A 23,979-nucleotide genomic window follows, 5' to 3' on the forward strand; every position below is an offset into this window, starting at 1 on the left:
AGGTGCAGTAAAACAGCTTTATTTGGAGATACTAGCAGAGAAAATGTAATATTTTCTTTCATTGTTCAAGCGCAGGGCTGCAAAACACAGGAGCTAATCAGACAGTGTAAGTAATTTGTAATCAGAGGGCAAGTGCAGTCCAATAGGTGCAGAGATCCTGCTGTAGCATGGCCAGTTACATAGAGCTACTGATTGTAATACTAATACTGTGATCCATTTTATATATCCTTAGAGGCTGAAGCACATTGAAATTATTATCTTAAAAAGCTGGCATTTAGTGATCGTGTCAGACCAGCAGTAGTTACATCAATCTCTCTTTGTTTCTTTCTTCAATACTGTCAAAATTTTATTAATACATTAATCTCAGTACTTGCTGCCTTTTTAGAGACCTCTGTATACCAGGCAGCCAGGATGAAGACATGCAGGCATATGGGAGATAATGTTCTATCTGTAACAAATAATAATTTGAGCATTTTTAAATTATAGCTGTAATAATTCAGTTATTTCTCAGACTTAAGAGAAAAATAATATATAACAAATTCTTCCAGCTTTCTTGTTCTAGTGAAATTCTGCATGTGCATATCGTATATGCACGTACGTAACTATAGCAGATTAATTATTTACTTCTTGAATAAATAAATAAATAAATTTTCTCCTCTCTTGGTCGGTCAGGTAAGGCATCTAGGTTTTTACTTAAGTTGAGCAGTTCTAGTCCACGCCATGATGACTAAATCCTAGAGAGGAGAGGACATTCCTATTAATAATCTAATAGATGTGGAGTTTTAATTTGTCTGTGGAAGACGTGTCTGTGGCGATGGCCACGTGATGGCGCTGTGCACACAGCGGCAACCCCGGCCCTTGCGTTATAAAATAAAAATTACCTGCCCTTCTTTCTGAAAGGGGCTCTAACTGCAAGCTTGAAAACAGCTGGCTCGAATATTGGAAGGAGTTTGGTTTTCTATGCGTGAAGAATTCTACTTGCATTTTTATTTCATTTCATCTCCTGCAGGCCAAATGACATAGGATGAAGGCTGTTCGTAATTTGCTGATTTATATATTTTCCACCTATCTACTGGTTATGTTTGGATTTAATGCTGCCCAAGACTTCTGGTGTTCCACGTTGGTGAAGGGGGTCATTTATGGATCGTATTCTGTAAGTGAAATGTTTCCTAAAAACTTCACAAACTGCACTTGGACGCTGGAAAATCCAGATCCAACCAAATATAGTATTTACCTGAAATTTTCCAAAAAGGACTTCAGCTGCTCCAACTTTTCCCTCTTGGCTTATCAGTTTGATCATTTTTCTCATGAAAAAATAAAGGATCTTTTAAAAAATAACCATTCTATAATGCAGCTCTGCAACTCCAAGAATGCTTTTGTATTTCTGCAGTATGATAAGAATTTTATTCAGATACGTCGTGTCTATCCTATCAACTTCCCAGGATTACACAAAAAAGAAGAAGACCACAAATCCTTCTTTGAATTTTTGGTGTTGAACAAGGTGAGCCCGAGCCAGTTTGGGTGCCATGTGTTATGCACTTGGTTGGAGAGCTGCTTGAAATCTGAAAATGGGAGAACCGAGTCCTGTGGGATCATGTATACAAAATGCACCTGCCCTCAGCATTTGGGAGAATGGGGAATAGACGACCAGTCCCTGGTGTTGCTCAATAACGTGGTGCTGCCCCTCAACGAGCAGACGGAAGGCTGCCTGACCCAGGAGCTGCAAACCACCCAGGTCTGCAATCTCACCAGAGAAGCCAAGCGGCCGCCAAAAGAAGGTAGGTGCTTCTTGGAGGGGGGGCTGAATGCCATGCCAGTGTGTAAGTCCTGCTGCCAGCTCTCCTTAATACTCACATTCGTTTCAGTTACTTTCCACTCTGGCTCTCCTCTAGATGAGGCAAAAGGGCTGGAGAAGATGCACGCTCCCTTAAAGGCAGGGAAGGCTGAATTTTCATTTCTAAACTGGCCAGCATATGGTTCTAAACTAGAGCATATAGTTCTGCTGAGCACCGTTGAAACTCCTCACAAGTAGGATCCATCTGTTTTAAGGCCTCACTTACAGTAATGCCCACAGGTGGTGAGCCAGAAATCACTCTCCCCCTCACCATCTCTTTACAGCAACCACCCAACTGCAAAACCTTGGCCTTCTTGATAAGATACCTCGACTTTGCAAGGAAAATATTTCCAAAGGCATGCAGGCAACCTGACCAAAAGACCAAGAGATTTACCATGTTCAGGACACCTGGTCCCTGGGCCAGACCTCAGCAACCTACAAATAAACCAAGAGTAAATGCAATTCCTGAGGGTGAAGCCTCTGCCTGAGATGCCTGTAGAGGCGAGGCACTGTGCAGGCAGGACACGCTGGTTTAACCTCCTGGGAGCTCTGGGAAGGGGCCAGTAGCTGCTCCTGCACCCATTCCCCGGGCAGTCCCAGCTCCCAGAGATGGAGGCTCGGAGTCTCATTGCAGTATTAGCGAGGAAGGGGTTGATGTGTTATTCCCAGCAGCTGCTCCAATCCCAGCAGCTGCTTCATGTTCCTGCTGGAAAAAGGGGAGGGGGCTGTTGTGGAAGGGTGGGAAGTCAGGGGTCTAGCAGTTAACACGGCAGTCTCCCACCTAGTCCCTCTGCTACACACCTCCTGTTTTAGCCTGATATTTTGGGGCGGGAGAGCGATTTTTAGATGGACTTTGAGGGACTGTGAGACACAGAAAGCGTGGGTTGAACATAGATGGGGTCTCTGGATGCAGGCTCTTGGCGAGGGGGTCCTTCAGAGCTGCCGTGCAGGAATGGGGGGAGGGTGAGGATAAATCATCGAGCCTGGGGTATTGCATTTTAATGCAGGAAATGTTCCCTCTCTCCTTGTTTTTTGCATAGCCACAAAGCTCTCAGTCTGTGGCGAGGCAGTGCCAAGCTCCCAGCCCCCTAATAGAAGTTGCTTTGTGGAGGAATGTAACATTGACACGTTGTTAGGAGAGGATTTTCTTTAAGGGCAGCCAAGCCCCAGTGCTGTGGGAGAAGAAAAGCTGAACTCGCTCCAGCTGCCGCGGTGCCAGCGGCCAAGGGCAGGGCCGGGGGAGGGGAAGGCTGGCGAGTGGGACACTTGGAGCGTCCTGCGGCTCTGCGCTCTCCCGCCAGCCAGCAGCCCGGGATCACAGCGGTTCTAAGGGACGGGGGAGGCCCGGCTGCCGCAAAAATCCCCTAGAGAAGCCCGTTCAGTGGCAGGGGTGGTAGTTAACATCGTTTAGAGCCGAGTAGTGCCCAGGGAGGCGGAGGCAGCCGCAGCAGGCGGAGCCGGGGCGCTGCGCGGGTGCGGGGCGCTCGCACCGCCCGTCCGCGGCCGCCGCGCTGGCTGGGAGGCGCCGCTTCCGCCCCTCCAGCCTCCGCCGTGTGAGTCATGGGAAGCGCGGGGGAGCCGCGGCCCCCGGTGGAGAACACCAACAGCGCGGGCCGGGAGGCGCGCAGGAAGCGCGGCTCCCGCGGGGCGCTGCGGAGGGGCGGGCGCGCTCCGCTCACATCCCCCGGCCCCAGCGGGGCGGAGAGCAGCGTCCATCCTTCCTCCCTGCCTCTGATTCCTGTCCTCCGGCACCGGCTCCTCGTAGGGCTGGGGGGCGAGGCAGCGTTATCATATCGGGTGCGCGGGCCGCCGGGGGCCCTCGCATCTTTCCCCAAAACACGCTAAATTCCAAGGGGATAAGTGTATCCAGGCTAAAGCATCTGTTTCAGAAACGTACTTAGTTGAAAGGACAGAGGAAGCTTAGGGCAAGCATTTCTTTGGTTTGTTTCTTCCCTTAAATTTTGAAACATGTTTCCAGCATATTTTGCTTCCAATTTCAGGCATATTTCATTCTTGTCCCTACTCTTGGGTTTTCCTGCATATTAGCTTGAGAAATGGCAGTGTTAGGGTGGAAGTTTCATTTGGTAGGTGGAAGGTTTGATTTGCTTGTTTTTCGCTGTATTTAGTGGGGCCAGTTTTGTATTGACAAACATTTTTACACTATTAGAATTACTGAAATTAATGCACTTTGAAATTTTTCATCAGCTTTTTACTCAAAGTTATAATCAGTTTGCAAATTAAGCCTCACAGTACTTCTCAGTTAGCAGTAAGCTTTTTGTTTTTCACTCAGTATCTAAAGCATTTTTTCCCTTTCCTCAGAAGGCTAAAAATCTGCAAAAGAGGTGTGTTTAGTCATCGTTTTCTGTAGATACAGTAGCATTCATTAAGCACATCAGTCAGGTGTATCTGTTTGTAAAAAGGTGGTTTGTGGTTCAGCCCAAGGCCTTATTGAGGGATCAAAACGTAGAATGTTCTTGCTACAAACGTGATGCAGTTCATCACTTCTGTCAGTGAACATTAAGCCAAGAAATAGAATTTTTTTTTCACAGACAATGTAGTTCAAGTTAGATTGGCACAGGTAGCATAAATAAAGTAGACCAGTAACTAAGAAGTGGTTATTAGAGTTCACAGTAGCAACAGAAAGTACAGTTTTGCTAGTGTAAGTTGAGTTTTAAGGGAAATGGAGTTTACTATTGAGAGAGTGCTCTAGATTTGGTAAGACTGTGAATTTGTGCATTATTTTGAGGTTTGGTACTGACATTGCCTAGAAGTGACTTTTGGAAAGGAATTGCAAAGACCTGACAGCTTTCTAAGTATTATGCAAACCTTCCCATCCATCAGATTTGCTTTCATCAAGATTGACTGTATGAAGTGCAAAATCTTTTCCCAAAACTATTTTCAGTCACATTTTAGAACACTTAAGTAAATAGAGAGCGCTTAGATTAAAGCTGTTTCTATTTTGAACCTCTGAATATTTTTACAATTTTGAATATGATAACAGCTTAGGAAAATGGATGAATGTGGATATTTTTCCTTTTTAAGAAGTGTTGCATTTTACAAAAGACTTGACAAGTATACAATAGATCATTGTGTTTCTAAATGTGCTGAAGTGTTGAACAATGAAAGGATCTAGGTCAAAAAAGTAGAAGCTGTAGGTATTGCTTTTTAATAAAATGGTTTGGAAATATGTGGTTTATTCTGTAGGAAGATCATCTTTGGTGTCGTTGATTAAAGCAATATTGAAAATCGCTACCGTTTTACTTAGACCCAGTTTCCTTGTATCTAGATCCTTTTCTGTGGCCTTATATTTGAGATGCTTACCCTGGATCAAAGCACTGGCAAATAGATCTGAATGAATACTTTGGCAGGGTCCTAAATTTAAGGGCTCTGGGGAGTTTGTCCTCTTGATCTTCAGTGCTGTGACTGAAGTGTGTAATGAAGTTTCTGTCAATAAGACAGGGCTCAGTTCCAAGTCTAGCAGAGACGTAAAGACATTTTATGTAGTCAATCCAAGAGGGAATCCAAATATCGTTTTTCTTATTGTGGTCCTAATATTACTGTGGGGTTACTGTAGAGAGTTTCTCTCTAAGTAACTCCATGGAGATTTTCTGTTGTGTTTACTGCCAAATTTGACAGGGTTCATTGTAAAAGAATGGAAATAATTCTTTGACCTGTTACTTAGATCCAAGAGGAAAAGATAAGGGATGTTCACATTTATTGAATTTCAGCATTTGGAGCTCCGGGCTTAATCTTGTATTTTGTCTTCAGATGGTCTAAAATAATTTTAGTAGGGATATTTTATTATGCTAGAAATGCAGCATTGGTCTACTTTGTCAGAAATTCTAAGAGCTCACTGTGTACCAGCATCTCAATTTAATTTTTTTTTTCCTGATTTCAAATCTGACAACACAGAGATCTTAGCAGAGGATTTTGTATAATAGATGTGTCTTTAAAATAATAGTTTATGTCACGCTATTGAGTAATAGTAAGATGTAGGATGCAGACAGTTTTACAGAACCTTCATGACATGTATGCATTTATTTATATGCCATTCCATGAATGCCCACTTCCTGTTGCACACATTTGAGATGAATTCATAATATTCATCACATACCCAGAGGTTACTAGCTCGATGAGTAGGCCGGACATCCCTAGTCAGGAAGTCATAGTCAGTAATAACATGTCATATCATGGCCCCATCACAGGATTAGAACTGTTAAATCAGTGAAGAATTTGTCTAGTAAGATCAAAAATTACAAAATGGAGTCTAACAACCATATACTTTGACAGGAATATTTAATATTTAGTGTGCAACAACTATTTGAGACTAAAGTAAAATTTAGAAAATCAAAAATAAATAGAACAGTTGTCCAAAATATTCAATGAGTACAGTAACATACTTGAAAGAGGCTTAATAATTTTTAAATCCTTCTGCTTGATGTGGCCCTTTTATTCATGAGTTCAAGGGGACAAAGGAGGATGAGCACTAAGGGAAAAACACACTTTTGAATTTTGTGTGAAGAGTATTTTTCATGTTTTCCAAAGCATTTTTTAAAAACTTTAAACTGATATACTGAAATATGTGGTTCCCATGCAGGTTATGAGCAGTTTTAAACAGTTTTGTTATTACACTGTAGTGAGCAGTTTGATCTCAGTGAGAATGTACACTATAAAGAAAAGTAATTTCACTTTAAGTAATTTTTTTTTTAACATAAATATCCTGCTAAAATGCTCATGGCCAAAAACATCGTAGAAACATTAATAGAGCTAGTTAAAGAGATCATGTTTGTGAGTGTGGTTTCCCATAAAAGGAAATATTTTTAAATCTCCTATGGATTGCCATGTGCTACATAATATGCCATATTTTGACTTACTTTGATAGAAGAAAATGATCACCCTAAAACTTTATACTTTTAGTACATATTTGAGCCATTCTGAGCCACTCATAATAGAGTGCTTCATCACAGTTATGTGAGTTTTATTTCAAATTCTTTTTTTGAAGCGGTGCACTGTAGAAAAAGCAGTTATGATCAGCACCTCCTTTAATAAGCCTTAGCTTTGTTTTAAATTACCATATGTGATTATCACTAATGACTATTTTAGTTTGTGCTGTATTGATTATTTCCATCTGATTTATTTCAGTAAACTATGAAGATTCGTGTTTTGGCATAAAGTTTAGAAGTTTGTGTACACGAGTAATCAGCACTTCATGTATGTGTGTATGGAATTCAGTGGGATTTGGATCAATGCATAAGTGAATAGTCTGATGCTTTGAAAAAGGAAAATACCCAGACCATTTCCTTTATGATACAAAAAAGCCTATATAAATGGCTTTGCTACCAGTTATTTGAATGCTTTATTAGTAAATGTACTTCTCTCTCTCTAGGTGGTAATTTCTTTGGTATCACAGATTCTATCAGTATTTTGTTCAGCACTTCTCACACACTAATGAGATGGCACATTATTTTTTGGGAAAAATCAGCCAGCCGCAGTCTTGTGTAGGATTTGAATAGCAGTTTTTCATCAACCCACTGCTTGTTTAAAACATTTATGGTTTCAGTTGAGTAGTATGTTATGACCCAAACCAGGATTTTAGTTTCTCAACCTGTCATTTTTTGCTTGAATTAAACCTCTGTTTTCACTCAAACATTGGAAGACCTGCTCTCAACTGAGTATAAATGCTGCTACAAACTTCCACTCTAAGAAATGCAGGACATATATAGAAACCAGTGATAAAGAATGGGCAAGGTCTAGGAACAAATTAAGTGTTCAGAATGAAGTCAAAGCAAGTACCCAGCTTAGGAACAGAATTCATACTGTCTTGCTGCTGCCTCCAGAACAAGAGCTTGATAATACTCGGTGCTGTACCATGAGGCATTTCACACCAGTCATGCCTTCTTTGTTGGCCTTTCTCCTGCCAGTAAGCTGTGCCTTTTGTCTTCAAATGCTTCCAATTACCCTTTGTCTGGGTGGGAAAAGTCCACAATGTGTGTACTGTATTGTGGACCCTGACCTCTGATTTCCATGAGCTTTTTGACAAATGTGGAAGTGTTCCAGTATTGAACAGCCATTAGCAGAAGTTGATGTAGATTCTGCTTACATAGTGGGATTTCAGTTGTTAACACTTAGTGGCATTACATGGAATTATATTATGGCATAACACAGGTACTGCATTTTTTATTATTATGCGGTGGTTTACACCTGCGTATTTCTATTTTATGTGTTTATGTAATACAGTGATTATATGATGTTTGACATTCAATCTGTTCTCCTGTGCTCTTTTTAAAGCAATTTATCCTCTTCTGTTCAAATCTGTCCATATTGCTGTTTTGTTTAGTTTTCTGCTTGCAAAAGCATGGAAAAATCTGCTTTGTGTGTGGGTATACACAGAGGAGTTTTCAGAGGAGACTTTCTTTTTCTCTTCTTAGGGAATTAAATTTATGAAGTTTATTCAGTTGTGTTTTATCAAAGGATTCCAACTCAAAGTTGTTGTAGCTCTCAAATTGGAGTTTAGTTGTTCATTTATAAATATGCAGTAATTGTAATAAAACAAAGGTCACTGCAGAATTCCACTGAGCATTATTTGCATTCACTGTTAACAAGAAATATAAAATGCTCTTTAGGACAGAGAAAGTTGTACATTATATAAAATACAAATTTACAAATTATGCATCACTGATTTATGAATATTTCAGAGTTTCATCCTTTCTGATGTTAGTTTAATCTCAAGAGGAAGACAGTCAAATTTTTCAAAGTCATTCTCAGTTTTGTTAATCTTTTAGAGAAGTTATAAATAAAGTTTTTGTCAAATTACTGACACAGTTTTCTGATGGACTAGCCACCATCAGAATTAATAAGAACAATCAATAATAACAGGGTACGAGATCCATGTTGTTACTTTGCTCTGCAAAGGCCAAGTTATTGTCCTTACTCAAGACAAATTCACCATTCTATCAATATAATTTGGTCTAAGCACAGATTAGATTAGACCTGATGAAAAAGATGTGAAACAGTAATAACGTGTTTGTACTACCAAAAGAAAATTATTTCATAATTTTTATTTATAAATTCTTCTTTTCTTCCCTGTAGTTTTACTTTTGAAACCATCCTTGACATTTGGTGGAGCAAAGCAGATGTATATTTCAAGAAAACTCATTTATGTAACTTCTTGCTGCATTTCTTTCAGTTTTAGCTGGTTAGTCTGTCTCTGTGTGGTTTATTTCAGTTTCTTTTTCATTATCTGGAGGGGAAAAAAGGCATATGATGCACTCAAATTAGTATTTCTTTGATGGTGTTGAAAATGCATGCAGCTGAAATTTGGAAGCAAGCTATTTTCAGTAATTAAGTTCAAATTTTATTTATATCTCCTAGAAATGGCAGAAACCACAACAAAAATATAAAATTTGAACAGCATCTATTTTCTAGTAGCTCAGTAGAAAATTGGTGACAATAGGGTGAACATGTCACCCACTTTTGGGCAATTTTCGCTAATTTCTTTAATTCTTTGGGAGATGTGAAACATTTTGGGAGCTGGCTGGTACCTGTTGTTCTTCATGTACTGCTAGCTCATTCGTCAGTTCTGTAGGGATACACCTACATTATTATTATTATAATTATTATGTAGGGATACACATACATTCCTTATGTTAAACAGGAATTTGTTAACCCTTGTCACTCTTTGAGATACGCTGTAACATGTTGCTTGTGAGAATCTGAGGCCCCATTGAGGCCTTACTGCTTTCCCTTTGCTGAGTTATATCAGTACACTCGCCAAGTAGAAAACTATTCACCTTAAGTTTTTTAGATCTGTGATCTTGATGTTGGGCAAGTGTGATATAATGGCCCAACTAAGCTTCCACTGGAACCTAAAAGTGGCACAAGAAAGAGATGGGGAGAATCAGCGGTGCTGGTTCAGCACAGTTTAAATTTGCTTAGGTAGAAAAGTCTGTCAAAAAGTGGTTGATACATGCTACTCTTGCCTGATCTTTTTCACAGGTTGGCAGCCAATTACATAATACTGTGTTTCTAGGCAGTTGCACCATGTTTGATTACAGTATTACTGGCAGATCCCTCAAAACAGAGTCCAAGATACATGTTTATCCAGGGCTTCCCACTGACGATTAAAGAATGGTGCAGATCGCTGTGAAAGTGTGCACGGAGTGCTTGGGGATAAGTCAGCAAAGCCTTTGCAGCTCATTCCAGTAGTGCAGTTCGAAAGGGTTGAAATTACAGGTTAGAAAATCAGAGAATCTAATTCATGCTGTTCACTGATTATGAGAAACAATGTTGCTTCGTGCAAGACTACTTTTTCCAGAAAGGCTTTTGGAAAATCTGAAGTCTGAGCATTTCATGTGAAGTATTTCTTTGAATCCTAAATTATTCACTTCTTTTTTTTTTTTTTTTTTTTTTTTTAATACTGTTTGCTTCTCTATCCTGTTCTTTTCATTCCCTTCTGTACTGTACACATGGAAGATTTTAATTGTCTGCAAAGCTGGGCACTTAAGCTTGAACTGTAACAAGTTGTGTTTTTATCCTTGGAAGTGTTTTGTTTGTACTGTGGCATTGACCAATATCAGCAGTAACTGGCAAACATACAGATGCTCTGTGCTGGTGTGTTTGAAGGTTAGATAGATGTGCTTCACACTGACAAAGGAGAAGAGGGAAAATGTTCAGCACTGCAGGTGTAATGTGAGTACACAGCCTTGTCCAAATGGTCTGTCTGCATCAAATGTATAGAAATTCACTAATAATACAGAGCATACAGGAAAGTTTCACTCTCCTTGGAAGGGAGGGATGTGCCAAGGCTGGGATATTAGCCAATCTCAGCAACTGGTAAGATTGTGAGAGTTATGTGTGGGGTCATAGGGCTTCAGTGGATTATGCTGTTATTTAGGTTTATAAATGCAATAGATGCTGGTTATACCTCTTGAAGCAGAATTATACTCAGAAAAGTTTGGTGATTATTGTCCTGGGAGAGTTAAATGTACCTAAAAATAATTGGAGCCTGCTCTGGAAGCAGTCTTTTCCTGTCTTGTAAATGAATTTTCAATAATGTATTCACTGAATTTTTAATATTTTCATGAAAGTTGGAGCAGCTTCATAATTGGGAAAAATCAACAATATTCCTATTCTTTGACCAGACAGAGCCTTTGAGAAGCAGAGCCAGATTGCTCCAAGTGCTGCAGTTGTTTACAGGATATTCAGGTCTGGGTTGACAGTTCATACACAGAAGATTATAAAAGGAAGGTGCCCCTATAAAAGTAGGAAGCCATCTCTGGTTGTGTCTTGTGAAAAGGTTGGTCAAGCTGGTATGATCCAAGACCACCTTTTGGAATCACTCCAGTCAGGAGTTTGCTACTTGTCACTGTGAGGCAACACCCAGACCCTTGTGTGCACCTTGCTCAGGTTGCTTCTTAAACACCAATGGGTGTGGGCTGCCCTGGGATGAAGATTTTGTAGGTCCTCAGTTTCCATGTGGGTCTTCAAAGTGATGATGAGGCTTGTAAACTTACTTGATTTCTTTTGTAAATGCTTTTTGATGTTCCTTTCCCGTGGTGTTGTTATAATAGTACTGCCTTGCCTTCTGGTAATACTGTGAGGATAAGCACGTCAAAGTTTTGCTTGGCAATCAGTGTCACACCATTGCTTAGTGTATATAGATTATGCCATTACTGCTAAACTTTAAAGTCTTTTTTTCCCCCTCATACTTCTGGTGAAAATCAAATCCATGTTTTCCCTGAGTATTTTCTGGTGGTTGAAATGAATGTGTGAGTTTATTGGTTGCTTGTCAGATGAAACAGATGAAGAGAATGAAGAGCTTTGACATTTATCTACTATTGCATGTTTTTAAGCTTTTGGATAATGGATTTTTGTCCATGTGAAATCTGAATTGTTGCAAAAAATAGGTTTTAGTCTGGTAACATTATATGTACAGAAACTTTACAATAACTGAATTTCTGGAATAAATAAGACATGACAGGGTATCCAAGCGTGCCAGGATGTGGCATCTAAATATTTTTCAGACATTACTAAATTCCTGCTTTTCTGTTCGCTTGTGTATAAATAAACTCATTGAATCAACATCATTATTCATGTAAATGGCATTTAATTAAAAGCAGGTTTGCTGGTAAATGCTCTCAATTGGAGTTGTGGGTTCCTGAAATACATCTAATCAATATTAGAAGAGGAAGCCATTATATTATTATTAAAAATATTTTCTCTAAATATTACTAGAAATTAATCCTATCAACAGTAATAAATTGCAGTCAAACAAATCAATATCAATAAATATCAATAATAACAATTAATTTACTATATATGGACTGCCTTACATAAGCTCAATAAATATTCTTTGCTTCTGTTACCCTGGAACATAGTTTTGCCTAGTTCCCAGATTTGCACAGCTTCAGATGATCATCAGTGTATTTATTCATTAGCTATGGGATCCCCAAATCCATCTTTTGCATTTCACTGGCCCTTCCAGACCTGCACTGCACCCACTGTCTCCTGCTTGGACACCTCTGCTCTCAAAGCTCTTTGCCAGAGCTGTGCTCCTCTGCACTGCACTCTTCCTCTGGGGTGAAATACAGAAGAGCTGTTTGTTGGTACCCTCTGTAAAAAGAATATGGCTCTACTAAGATAGGCAAAAGTTAAACAAATCAGGCAATAGCTGTCTGGTCATTAAACAAGCTGAACAAAGCTCCAAGAAGAACAAAACAAGTCCAGACAATACTTGACATGTCCTGAGGCCTTTTAATGGCAAGTGCAGTGCTGCATGTATTGCTGTACAGGGCTAAACTAAAATAGATTTAGAATAATGAAGAATGGCAGTGGTTATCATCATTGTATTTTTTCCCCTTCCTATTGAATGTGTCCAGATACTGCCATGGAATTTGTTGCAAAATTTTAGCATTTTTAAACTTGCATCATTTTTTTACTAGATGAAAAGGAGGAAGTAGTATCACATTACTGATTTGTGCTTGACAAGTGGTATCACACTAGACACATCTGGATAAAAACAAGAATTTCTTTAGGAGCAATTGGCTGATGTTTGACTATGACTTACAACTGCTGTAGAAATAGATGCTTTTTATTTCTTGTTTTTATGTAAATCTGGGGTTGTATTTATCTCTAGAATACATGTCTGAACACAAAGTTGACAGTCATTTGAGATGACAGCCACTGTCAGGGAGTTCATCCTAAGAAGAGGGCATTGAATTATGAAGTATTGGAAGATGATATTTATTAAAATATGAACTGTGGAAGAATATATGCCAGTAAAGGATGTTAGGATACATAGTAGAATTTGTCAAAAAATACAACACAAAGATCATCTTAACAACAGAATTTGTAATTTACTTAGGTGCCATGACGTGAGAACTCCAAAACAAGCACGCAAGATGTTTTGGTTATCTGCAGAAACATTGTATAGAAATTATTAGGTTTCAGAGATTACTAACTGCCAGTTTAAAAAAATCCTGAGTGTCTTGCAGTGATGCTGTGGCATAATTTGAAATGATTTTTTACATATCTAAGTTTTGTTTTCTATTGCATGTATACTTCAACCCCAGATTTCACTTAGAACAGATGGGTATAGAAAATCATAGAAAATAACTTTATATTAAAAGAAATGTGGATATTTTCAAATATCTGGTTGCTGTTATTCTGGCTAGGACTGATATCAAAAAATGGAAGTTATTTTGCTAGCAGAATAGAATGTTGTGAATTGCATAGCTCTGTTAACATAGGTCTTTGTTACATGTCTGAGACCAACCATGGATTTAGAAATCTTGTCCAGTCTTTCATCACAGCTCAGTTATCATTACAAGTCCTTATGTGTCATTACAAGCTTATGTGTCATGACTGCTTACATTCTTTGTACATTTTAAAGGCAAATAATGAAAGGTGATCTTTTTGTTGCAAATTAGTGAGAATCACTGTTGTATTGTGAAGTCTACGTAGATATTTACATGAAGAAAATCAGATGTAAAATTAACTAAAAAGATAAAAAATTAGAAGGTATTTTTTGTTTTATGTGGGTTAATTCGAAATGCATAAATAAATTAAACGCTGGTGAATAGACAGAGAGTAGAGTGGAGATTTCTTTACGAAAAAATATTGGAGATGAGAAATCTCTTCTACTGAAAGACAGTATTGCGATATGACACCAAGATTGTGGCTGGTATTGTGATACAGTCGGGAATTCTGCCATTTCAGGACAGGGATCCTTTTGGCATGCAGTTAAAAAGACTCCTGGTATTCTTCTTTGTTCCTTTGGCAGACACACATTGCCCATGGTAGCAGTGATGTGCTGGCGAAGACACAAAGTGCTGTGTTGATCAGAGAATACATTATGTGCATGCTAACTTGAAGGATGATCACACACTGTTCCTCTCATAAGACAGACCCTCAGGCCACAAAGTCCATTTCAGCATATTTGGTATTTGTGACTTGTAGTTCTCTGTTAGAAATTGTCACATTGCCCCGATGGAGCTAAATAGTGAGCATGCTTCTTGGTTTGCAGCTCCTAACATGAGGTTTATACATACTTAAGCTTCCCTTGAAATTATACTGGCTCTAAGCATGGTTTTTGATTTTTTTTTCCCCTTTGGTCACCCTGTGCTTCGTCTTGTGTCTCGGTTGTTATCTCTTTACATTACTCTTTCAGCTAAACCCTCAGATTTCCCAGAAGCTTGCACCTTCACAGATCTGCAGTCTCATTAGTGCTCTAAGCTTACAGTTTATCACATCTGGGGCGTAAAACAGGTGATGTAAACAAACACAGAAGCTTCATAGGAATTACAAATGAATAAACCCTGAAAACAAAACAAAAACCTGTCTAATTTCAGCTAGCCTGAGAAGTGCACAGGCTTGAAGAAGGTGATAGAATCCCTGTACTCAATCCTCTGCTTTTTCCTCATCACTCCAGTCACACAACCAGTTGAAGTCACTGAGGAGTCCAGTATTCCCTGATCTAGTTTGCCCATCATTCCTCTGTGTTCACGGCAAATCCGTTTCTTTTCTTCCGTTGCCCTTTGCCATCTGCTTCCACTGGTTTCTTCCATTGGTTTTATGGAGAAAAAAGGTTTCAGTCACAAAAGGCAGGATATGCCTTCCAGCCCATGCCTCATTCATTTCTGCAAGGCCTGTTACTGCTCTAATGGTAGAGTGTAGTCAGGCAAGCAAACTGCAGTGGGCTAAGCAGGGATGTGAATTTAATGTGTATGTCTCCCACAGCCTAGTGCTCCCTTGGTCAGGAATCACTTTAACCTCCAGTACATAGTGTGTTTTTTTTGAGTTGCTTCTGCTGACCCTATAAATCTTGCTTTCTTACGTCTTGCAGTGCTGTAGTTTCATAGGATTTTGAGAAGCTACTGACACTTAACATGAGCCCTTTGCCTACTAGTGGGAGCAATATCCCAGAGAAACCAAGGGCTTAAGTTTCCTCAGGCTGTGCAACCACAAACATGCAACTCTTCCTCCCTAAGAGTTTATATGTGAGTTTGTATGTGAAGGGTGTATTCCATCTTTTTCTGTGGCTGTGTATTTTTCTAAGAAAGCAAAAAGTCTTTGGGATCAGCTCAGTATTCTCTCAGATATATAGCATTGCCCAAGAGCACATGGAGGTTTGGTCAACAGCAGGTCATGTACCTTTTTCTGTCACACCTCAGACTCGTGTTCACCTAGGTCCCTGACCCAGCTCACAGAGGGAACAAAGTTCAGTATGCGGTCCTGGAAGCCTTTATTTAGGCCTCTGGGAACAGGAATGTTCCCACATAGGCTCTTCAGGAGCTAATTTCAGATCATCTGCACCACTTGTTTGAAATGCAGCTTTCAGTTCTGCTCAGCTCTCTTTTAGCAGGTTATCTAGACCATGTGCAAATATTGTTAGTTAATCCATTTGCAGTAATCTTGGAGGTTTTAATGATGTTGCTTGTCAAGCCTTGCTTGTGTTAGTATTTAATGTCTTCTGATGTCAGTAGGATTGAAGGGAAGAAGGTTAGTCATAGAGTCTTTCCTGTTCTTTGGTTTTGTGTGCTTATCAGTTTAAGCACAAGAGCTGCTAGGACAAGCCACACACTCTCTTAAAATTGAAATTCACAGTGAAATTTCTAGATTTTTTATAGCAATCGTTAATTTCTGGGTTGATATAGAAGCACAGTTACAAGCTAGTTAGTCATTAGTGTAAGTCAAAGGTACAGGTGTTATTTAATCAAGGTTTTATTTTTCTTACTGCAGTTGTTTCACTATCACAAGTAATCGCTACATTTTTAATAAATCTGTCATGGGTAAATGCAGTGGAGTGTACTCAAATCTGACAATACCTTAATCTAAAGGACATAAGTCTCTGTAATCACATGAATTATAAACAACATGGAAATACTTTCATTTGTGAGTAAAAATGGGCAACAAATGATAAAACAAATAAAAACAAAACAAATAGTTCAATGTATGTTGTACATTTTCTGTTTTAAATTTTTCATAATAAAACTCACTGTAAATTCAGAGAAATTGAAATAATTGTCTACATGGAGACCTCATTTACAATTTCATTTGGAGGACCTAGGTGTTGAACGACCATTAAGAACAGTGCTTTTTTACCATAAAATAGTGTCTGTGATCCTTCAAGCCCATTGTGGGCAATAACCACAATGGAAATTCTTTAGATTGTCCCCTGGATTTTTATGGGATTGACTCTGTTTGGTTTGGGGATTATGGAATGTTAAATGCTGTTAGGAGAGAGTAATCCATGTGGGCTGGTTGTCACCTCTGCCAAAGAAACAGATGGACCGATGACCTTTTCAGGGCTATGTTACATCAATGTGCTTTTGACTGGAAGTGGTGCTAGGAGCCCTCTTGTGCTTGGAGCTGTCTTTATTCAGTTAATCTTCATTTTTATTACTGAATAGCTGCTTGTTTTTTATTCAAGAAAATGCTCTAAATTACCCCTCCCTTTTTTTAGTCACTCTGTCTCCCGCACATTGCCGCACATAAAGTAATCTCAGCTCTCCCAGGTAAATATTTAGTAGCATGAGTCTTGGACTCTGGCCAGATATCATACATAAATGTCTTTGTCCACACAGATATCCCCTACAACCTTTGAGTGCACATATCTGTTTCCCAGGAAATTTCATTTCACCACTGATCAGTCATATGATAAGCACAGCCACACAGAACTCAGTTGTATAGCTCTAACGACTGTGTGTTCCATTAATGTACAAATCCACAGTAACCTGTAAAAAAATCAATGCCAACTCACTGAGAAATATGCATTTAAAATGTTTAAACGTATTTTCCAGTGTCATTAAACTAAATTTACTTTTCCCTGAATTTGTTGTTGGTCTTACTCCTTTATACGTGAATTAGACGTTTTCCTATATTTTTGCCTAAATTGTTGATATACTGCAATCAAAAGGTAATTTATGCCTCCACTAGTAAGTCTGAGAAGTTCATGAGAACAAGATCATGGTATCTGAGGCTACCCTCAACCATTTCAGTGCTTATAACATAAATTAACAATGTGGTGTTCTCTGCAGCAGTTCTGTTTCTCCATTTAGGAAAACAAAATATTTATAAACATAGGAGCTTTACTTTTAGGGAGGTTTTTGCCTTTTTCTTTTTCTTTTTTTTCTTTTCCTTTCCTGTTTTGTTTCATTGGGTTGGGGGGTTGTTTTTTTTGGGGTGGTTCTGGGGGGTATTTGTTTTGGGGTTTTGGGGGGAACTTTTTGGGGTTTTTTGTTTTGTTTGGTTGATGTTTTTTAGATTCTGCTCTGAATGGATATAAAGTAAAGTTAAAATTAGGTAACCTCTGTAAAACATTGATAAGTCAGGTTGGAAGTTTGAATCATTTACAACATCAGCTGGGTGAGAACAGTTAGCTGGACATTTTTTATTGCAAGTGAGCACGTAGAACTGATGGCAATCCCTGAAAAATCCCTTAAGAATCCATATTCATAATTTTGTTGTATTTTAGCATTCCCCTGTTGTGATGTGGTGCACAGGATTCAGGTATTGAGCACTCACAGAAGAAAATTGTTCAGGTTTTCCAGCTTATGGCTGAGATATTTTAATACATGAATGCATGTTAAGATTTTGGGGTTCTTTCATGTTTGAGAGTAGTTCACTGTATTTGTATTAACAGATGAGATAACAAACTGAAGAAATCTTAAGGTTGGTACCTTAAGGCTAAAATTTTACTTGTTGAACTATTTTGTGAATAGATTAAAAAAATGCTTTTGAAATTATCTGAAATAGGTAAATTTAGGTTTGAAGGGTTCTGATGGCCGTGTAGTTGAATCCGTTGCTCAGGGTGAAGCTAATTGAGTTGTATATTTCATTTCAGTCTTCTCTTTATTTCATGGTGGGTTGTTTTGGTCCCTAAATAGTTTCTACGTATGCCAGGATTCAGCAAATAACCAGACCTATAATCAAATCTAGTATGTATGTTGTCAATGAATTTTGTTATTTCTGTCAGTCACTGTAAAGGACCATGGGTTTTTTCGTTATTCTTTATCAGGCTTCAGGTTGTAGTATTCTAACTACTAGAAAAATGGCCTAAACCACAGTGACGGTGGGCAGAATGGCCAAAATAGTTCATCTGAAGAACAGCTAATAAAAAATTCTAGAGACAGTTTACCAAAAATAATTATGGCTATTCTTAATGTATAGATTTTTGAAACCATTTGGTATTTAGAAAGTCAGGTTCAGTGATGCCAAGAGGTTGCATTAAAAAAAATATATTAATAGTTTCTCTACAGTATTTTACATCATTCTCACAAAGTGAGGCATGTTTGTGTGCCTTCCCTTTTGCTTGTGATATGTCACAGCTGTACTGTGCTGTTGGTAGCTTCTGGCACTGAAAGACAAGATAAGCAATCATTATTGAATAGTGTTCTGGAAAGGGGAAAGAGAAGAGGCAGCCAGACAAAAATATTCGAAGTTAAAGCTTGTAGGGCAAAGATAAGGCAGTATAAAAAGAGAAATGGATTAATGCTAGCCAAAGGGGTTAAGATAATAAGGATTTTCTAACAACATCATAGGGAAAAAACAAATGCCGAAAAGACCAAAAGGGATGATAATAATCTTATTTAAAATATCTAGTTAAAAAGCTTATTTTTAGGAATGAGAAATTAAGGATTAAGATCCTAGAACAATTTAAAAGTAAGGAGGAATTGACAAACCAGAAATAGGGTCATATGTGAGAAATCTGAATATGTAGGAATACAGTGTTCCAGGGAATGTGTATTATAGACTATTGAAGTAAATAAATAACACAGAATACTATAATCATCTTTTAATATTTAAAAAGAAATTAGTTAACTTCAGTGTTCTAAGAATCCAATTTCTAGATTAGTAAACTATTAAAAAACCCTGAAAGGATACCACTGTGTAAAAGTAACAAAATGTTATTCATTATAATGGCATTCTGTTTTTACTTAATTATAGTACTATAAACATTACACAGCTTTTTGTGGGGGGGAGTTGTAAAATGGGTAAACTAAAGTATTAAATGAGAAGTTACGGATATTACTCATATTTCTATAAAACCTAATTCACGTTGGTTAGGTTTTAACACATTTAAAAGTGGACTGGGGTCTGTATGAAAACTATAAATTAATATCAGTGATGTAGTGAAATATGCATAAATTAATATTTGAACTTAAATCTTCTGTAGTGGTTTAACAAAGAAAACAATGTAATTGATGAAACTTGGAGTTTAGCAATACATTAGGAGGAAATGCAAATAGTGTTGGGGACTGTGAGAAAAGAAGGCTTTATATCTGTTAGAAAAATGGGGAGGACATATGATAATATAATTTACAATACTGTAAAATACTGTAGTACTCTTAGAAATAAATTGAAATAAAATGTGAAGGGAAAATCCTGAAAGCACTAGTAGTGAATGATACTTGGAGGTAATTACAGAGAGGAAGAGATGTCAAGAGTGATTTGGAACTCATAACAAAAGGTCCCTATGTAAGCAAAGAGTGAAAAGGTCTAGCTAAATTTGTTGTTGTTTGTGAACTGGATATATGTTTAAAAGTCTTTAATTTTTGTAGAATCACAGAATAATATAATATAGTAAAGTTTCATTCAACACTTCTCTATTTTTTCTAATCCTAGGCATTACTGCTACATATTTTTATTCAATAAATAAGTTTACCAATTTATCTCATTATAAATATAGATATATATCAATAAGTCTGAATATATATCTGAGAGGCTAATATATATATTACCTATACTATACATTCCATTCAAACCTCTATGATCAGCTAGTAAAGAATTACATGATTTCATAAATAAATATCTTAATGAAAGGAAATTTCTGTCCTCTGAACATGAAGTAATTAAAATATTGTAGGCACAGTAGGCTAATTTAATTGCTAAATTTGTCTGGTTTTTTTTCATTATAGAATCATAGAATGGCTTGGGTTGAAAAAGACCTTAAAGACCATCTGGTTCCATCCCTCCCACCATGGGCAGGGACACCTTATACTAGACCAGCTTTTTTAGGGCCCCTGAACACTTCCCAGGGTGAACATCCACAAATTCTCTAGAGAGCCCGTTCCAGTGCTTGAATACCCTCTGAGGAAATGATTTCTTCCTAACATAAATTCTAAATACCTCTCCTTCTAGTTTAAAACCATTCCCGCTTGTCCTCTTACTATCTGCTGATGTGAAAAGTTGCTCTTCCCTTTAAGTACTGGAAGGCCACAATTCGTGGAGTCTTTGTGGAGCCTTCTCTTACCGATGCTGAACAACTTCAGCTTTCTCAGCCTGTTTTAGTCAGAGAGGTGCTCCATTCTTCTGATCATCTTTGTGGCCCTGTTCTGGACTTGCTCCATGTCCATCCTGTGCTGAGAACCTCAGAGATGAGCACAGCACTGCCTGTGAGGTCTCATGAGAATGGAGTAGAGGGGCAGATTCACCTCTCTCAGCCTGCTGGTCCCTCCTGGTTTGATGCAGCCCAGGATGCAGATAATGATATCTTAGTGACAGATAAGGATGATCCATGAATGATGGAAGGACCAGTGGGCATGAATGACACAAACCTCAGTGTGGGTGGGAAGACTTAATTACTCATGGGATGGCGAATTGGACCCAGCATCACCATTGCCCCAGGGTGAGCCTTTCTGCTCATTGAGTTATATGAGTATTAAATTGGCATTTATTTCAAAATAGAAAATCAGCTCAAGAACTTTATATTTCAGTGCTTGCAGCAAGACTGAAATGGAGCCTATCTTGTGCATAAATGTTTTTCCAGAGTCTCTGTTGTAAGGTGAGCTCTATCCTAAATACCTCCAGAAAGCATTCTGGGCCTGAAAAACAAACCTAGCCTTTCCAGGGATCACTGTTTTCTCATTTAAAAAGCAGCTTACATCAGCCTGCAGGGATTCTTAAGGGGTCACACAATACTCAGAAATCCAGGGTATTTTTGCAGGACTTTCTGCTCTGCTGTTAAGGTAAAGGCAGTCTTTCAGTCAGCCTCCAGCACTTTTTCTTGTTTTTCTTCTCAATTTCTCATTGCAGGATTGATTCCTTGAAGATTAGAGAAGAATATACTCTGGGGAAAACCTGCAATGATTTCCTATGTCACCCCTAGATTGTCTTAGGGCTAAATACACCAAGCGTGTCACACTAAAGCAAAGAATTAATTCACTGAGACCGAGATATTGGTAAAAAGGATTAGACAGATACAGGAATAAAAGAGAACATCCCCAGTTATACAAGAGGGAAGTTTAATTCGTTTCTTACGGCACAGAATAAATTACTTTTTAGATGTTTGGAAAAGACTTGTCTGCTTTGGATTTCTTCAACCATCATAAGACTTGTCTTAGATTTAAAGTGTTTTTAGCAGGTATATTCTTATATATTCCAAAACTCAATGCTAAAGAAAACTTAGGATTCTGACATATGTCAGCTGAGTTGTATTGAAATCTAGAAGTCTTGCTTTCTTAGTATATAGAAAGTTCACATCTCTAACACATTTAATTCCTTGGCAAGACACTTCTTGTTGGAGAATACTAAATTAGGTATACCCTTTTCAGGGTATATCCACATACATCCAACATGGTATTTCCTAGGCCCATATGAGCAGATTTATAGTGAGGCTGTGTTTGAAGACAGAAGAAATCTTTATTAGAAAAGGATTACAATAGATTACAGTAATGTATTTGTTCACAAAAATCTGCCTTAAAAAGTATACTTACTTTTTCCCACCAGGGAATATGAAATGCCCTTTATAAGGACACAATGGCCTCTGAAATTAAAAGGATATAAAAGATGGAAGTACAAGTCTTGGAAACACTTTGATATTTTATGAGCACAGAGATCTGCTTTCTGTGGGAAATCTTTTCTGTTATTCTTGCAGTCATTCAAAAGACCTGCATATTTTTAGTTTTATACACAAGAAATAAACAAACACTACTAGTTGTCTTTTTTAAAAAAGAAAACTGAAATGAAACAGAAACAACAAAACAAAATTGGAGTCTTTTGCACAGTAGTTTGCTGGGGAGACATAAAAATAAACTTTATGCCTGAAGGAATGTGTTAGACTTTGAAAAATGTCAAGAAAATTACTTTTTTTCCTTTTTTTTCCCCAAGATGCTGTGTTCTCTACAGTAGAACCATATAGAAAGTTCTTAATTTAAGAGAAAATACATCTTTCTGAAGTGTTTGCAACGGAAAAATGCCAGGTCTCATCTTTTTAGCAGATGTCATTGAAAAACCCTTTCCAAAGTATACTTTATATTGAGTACTTCATTTACATCTGTAACACATTAGACTAGCAGAGACATACTTTAACAGCATTTTGTGTATATTCTTGGTTTTCACAAGACAAATTACATTGCATTGGTTGCTCTTTTTTTATTCTTTGAAAACAAGGAAAATTTGAAAACAAAAATCCATGGACTTTAATACAGAATATAGATGCATATGTATAGAAAAAAAAATTCCAGCATTATATTTTGAGAAAAAGGAATAAAGTTGTTCTTTTCCAGACTTAGATATCATTAAGTAAGAGTTTATTTTTTTTCCTGTTTATCGTGGTGGTTGTTCATAAGTAGAATTCCACTTTTACATTGTTGAGTTATTCTCAAATATAATCCTGCCTTGTGTTCTTGAGGTAAAAGTATCAGTTACATTTCTTCAATGATTTATCTGCAGTAAAATCCTGCCTTTCACTTTAGATTCCGTCAGATTCATAAAACCGACAGAGTAAAAGACTTTCATACTTTAACAGGCTCAAGGCTTAAGGTCAAATGTTATGCATATATATAGCTCAATCTGAAAACATTAGTAGAGTTATTAATTTTAACAGTTATTTCAGCATCTAGAATATAGACCTCCTGTAAAAGCTCTGATTTTAGTCTATACTACTCGTCATGATACTCAGTTCAAGAGAAGCAGGCTTTGAATCAGAGCTGAAATCTCACATAAGGTTTTATACAAGAGAATATAGATGGGCTTCGTTGCCTTTTTATTGAAGAACATATATTAAAAACACAGTAAATAAAGTTAATCATCAGATTGCACAAAAACTGTAAGCTTGCATAATACTAAGTCTGCTGTTGTATTTTATTTTTGACTATAGTTTTTATCAAATCTGTTGCTAAATAAATATCCTATGCCATCATTGAATTGATTCACAAACAACTTATGGTAAATTCTCAGCAATTTATTAATGTATTTTTTTTTTCTGAAAGGTTTTGCAACCTCCAGAAGTATTATATAATCCTTTTTTTAATAAATCCCAATCCTGATGTAAACTGCTTGTTACTCTTTTTCTTCTGTGTGAAGACAATGATAGTGGGATTTGATGCACTAATGTACCAGTAAAATAATTGAATTTCTTACAAATAATATTATCACAACTCAGGGAATACTTTTTAATGAGCAAGTTATATATATACATGCATATCTATCTATCTATCTATCTATCTATCTAGATATATATATATATATATATATATAGGTAAGTTTCATCCTCCCTTCTCAAGCTTTTGACCCAATCAGGATTTTATTAAATGCATTATTTTTTAAATACTGTATTATTATTTCTATTATTTTTTAATCTTTCATTTGATCCATTTGCCAATCCATGATTGCTTACATAACTAACATAATTTCTTCTGTTCCTT

The 23,979-nt window shown here is 37.6% G+C and overlaps 1 protein-coding gene across 1 annotated transcript in view; it reads left to right on the top strand.

Moving 5' to 3' along the window:
- The first annotated feature begins 1,024 nt into the window (after positions 1 to 1,024).
- Positions 1,025 to 23,979, top strand: part of ADGRB3 (adhesion G protein-coupled receptor B3) — a 439,855-nt gene continuing 416,900 nt past the window's right edge. Inside the window, exon 1 of the mRNA XM_041477430.1 lies at positions 1,025 to 1,778. Coding sequence (XP_041333364.1) covers positions 1,025 to 1,778 — 754 coding nt within the window. The remainder of the gene's footprint in view (positions 1,779 to 23,979) is intronic.

Source organism: Pyrgilauda ruficollis, unplaced genomic scaffold (genome assembly GCF_017590135.1).
Source record: "Pyrgilauda ruficollis isolate IOZ18807 unplaced genomic scaffold, ASM1759013v1 scaffold40, whole genome shotgun sequence".
NCBI lineage: Eukaryota > Metazoa > Chordata > Aves > Passeriformes > Passeridae > Pyrgilauda > Pyrgilauda ruficollis.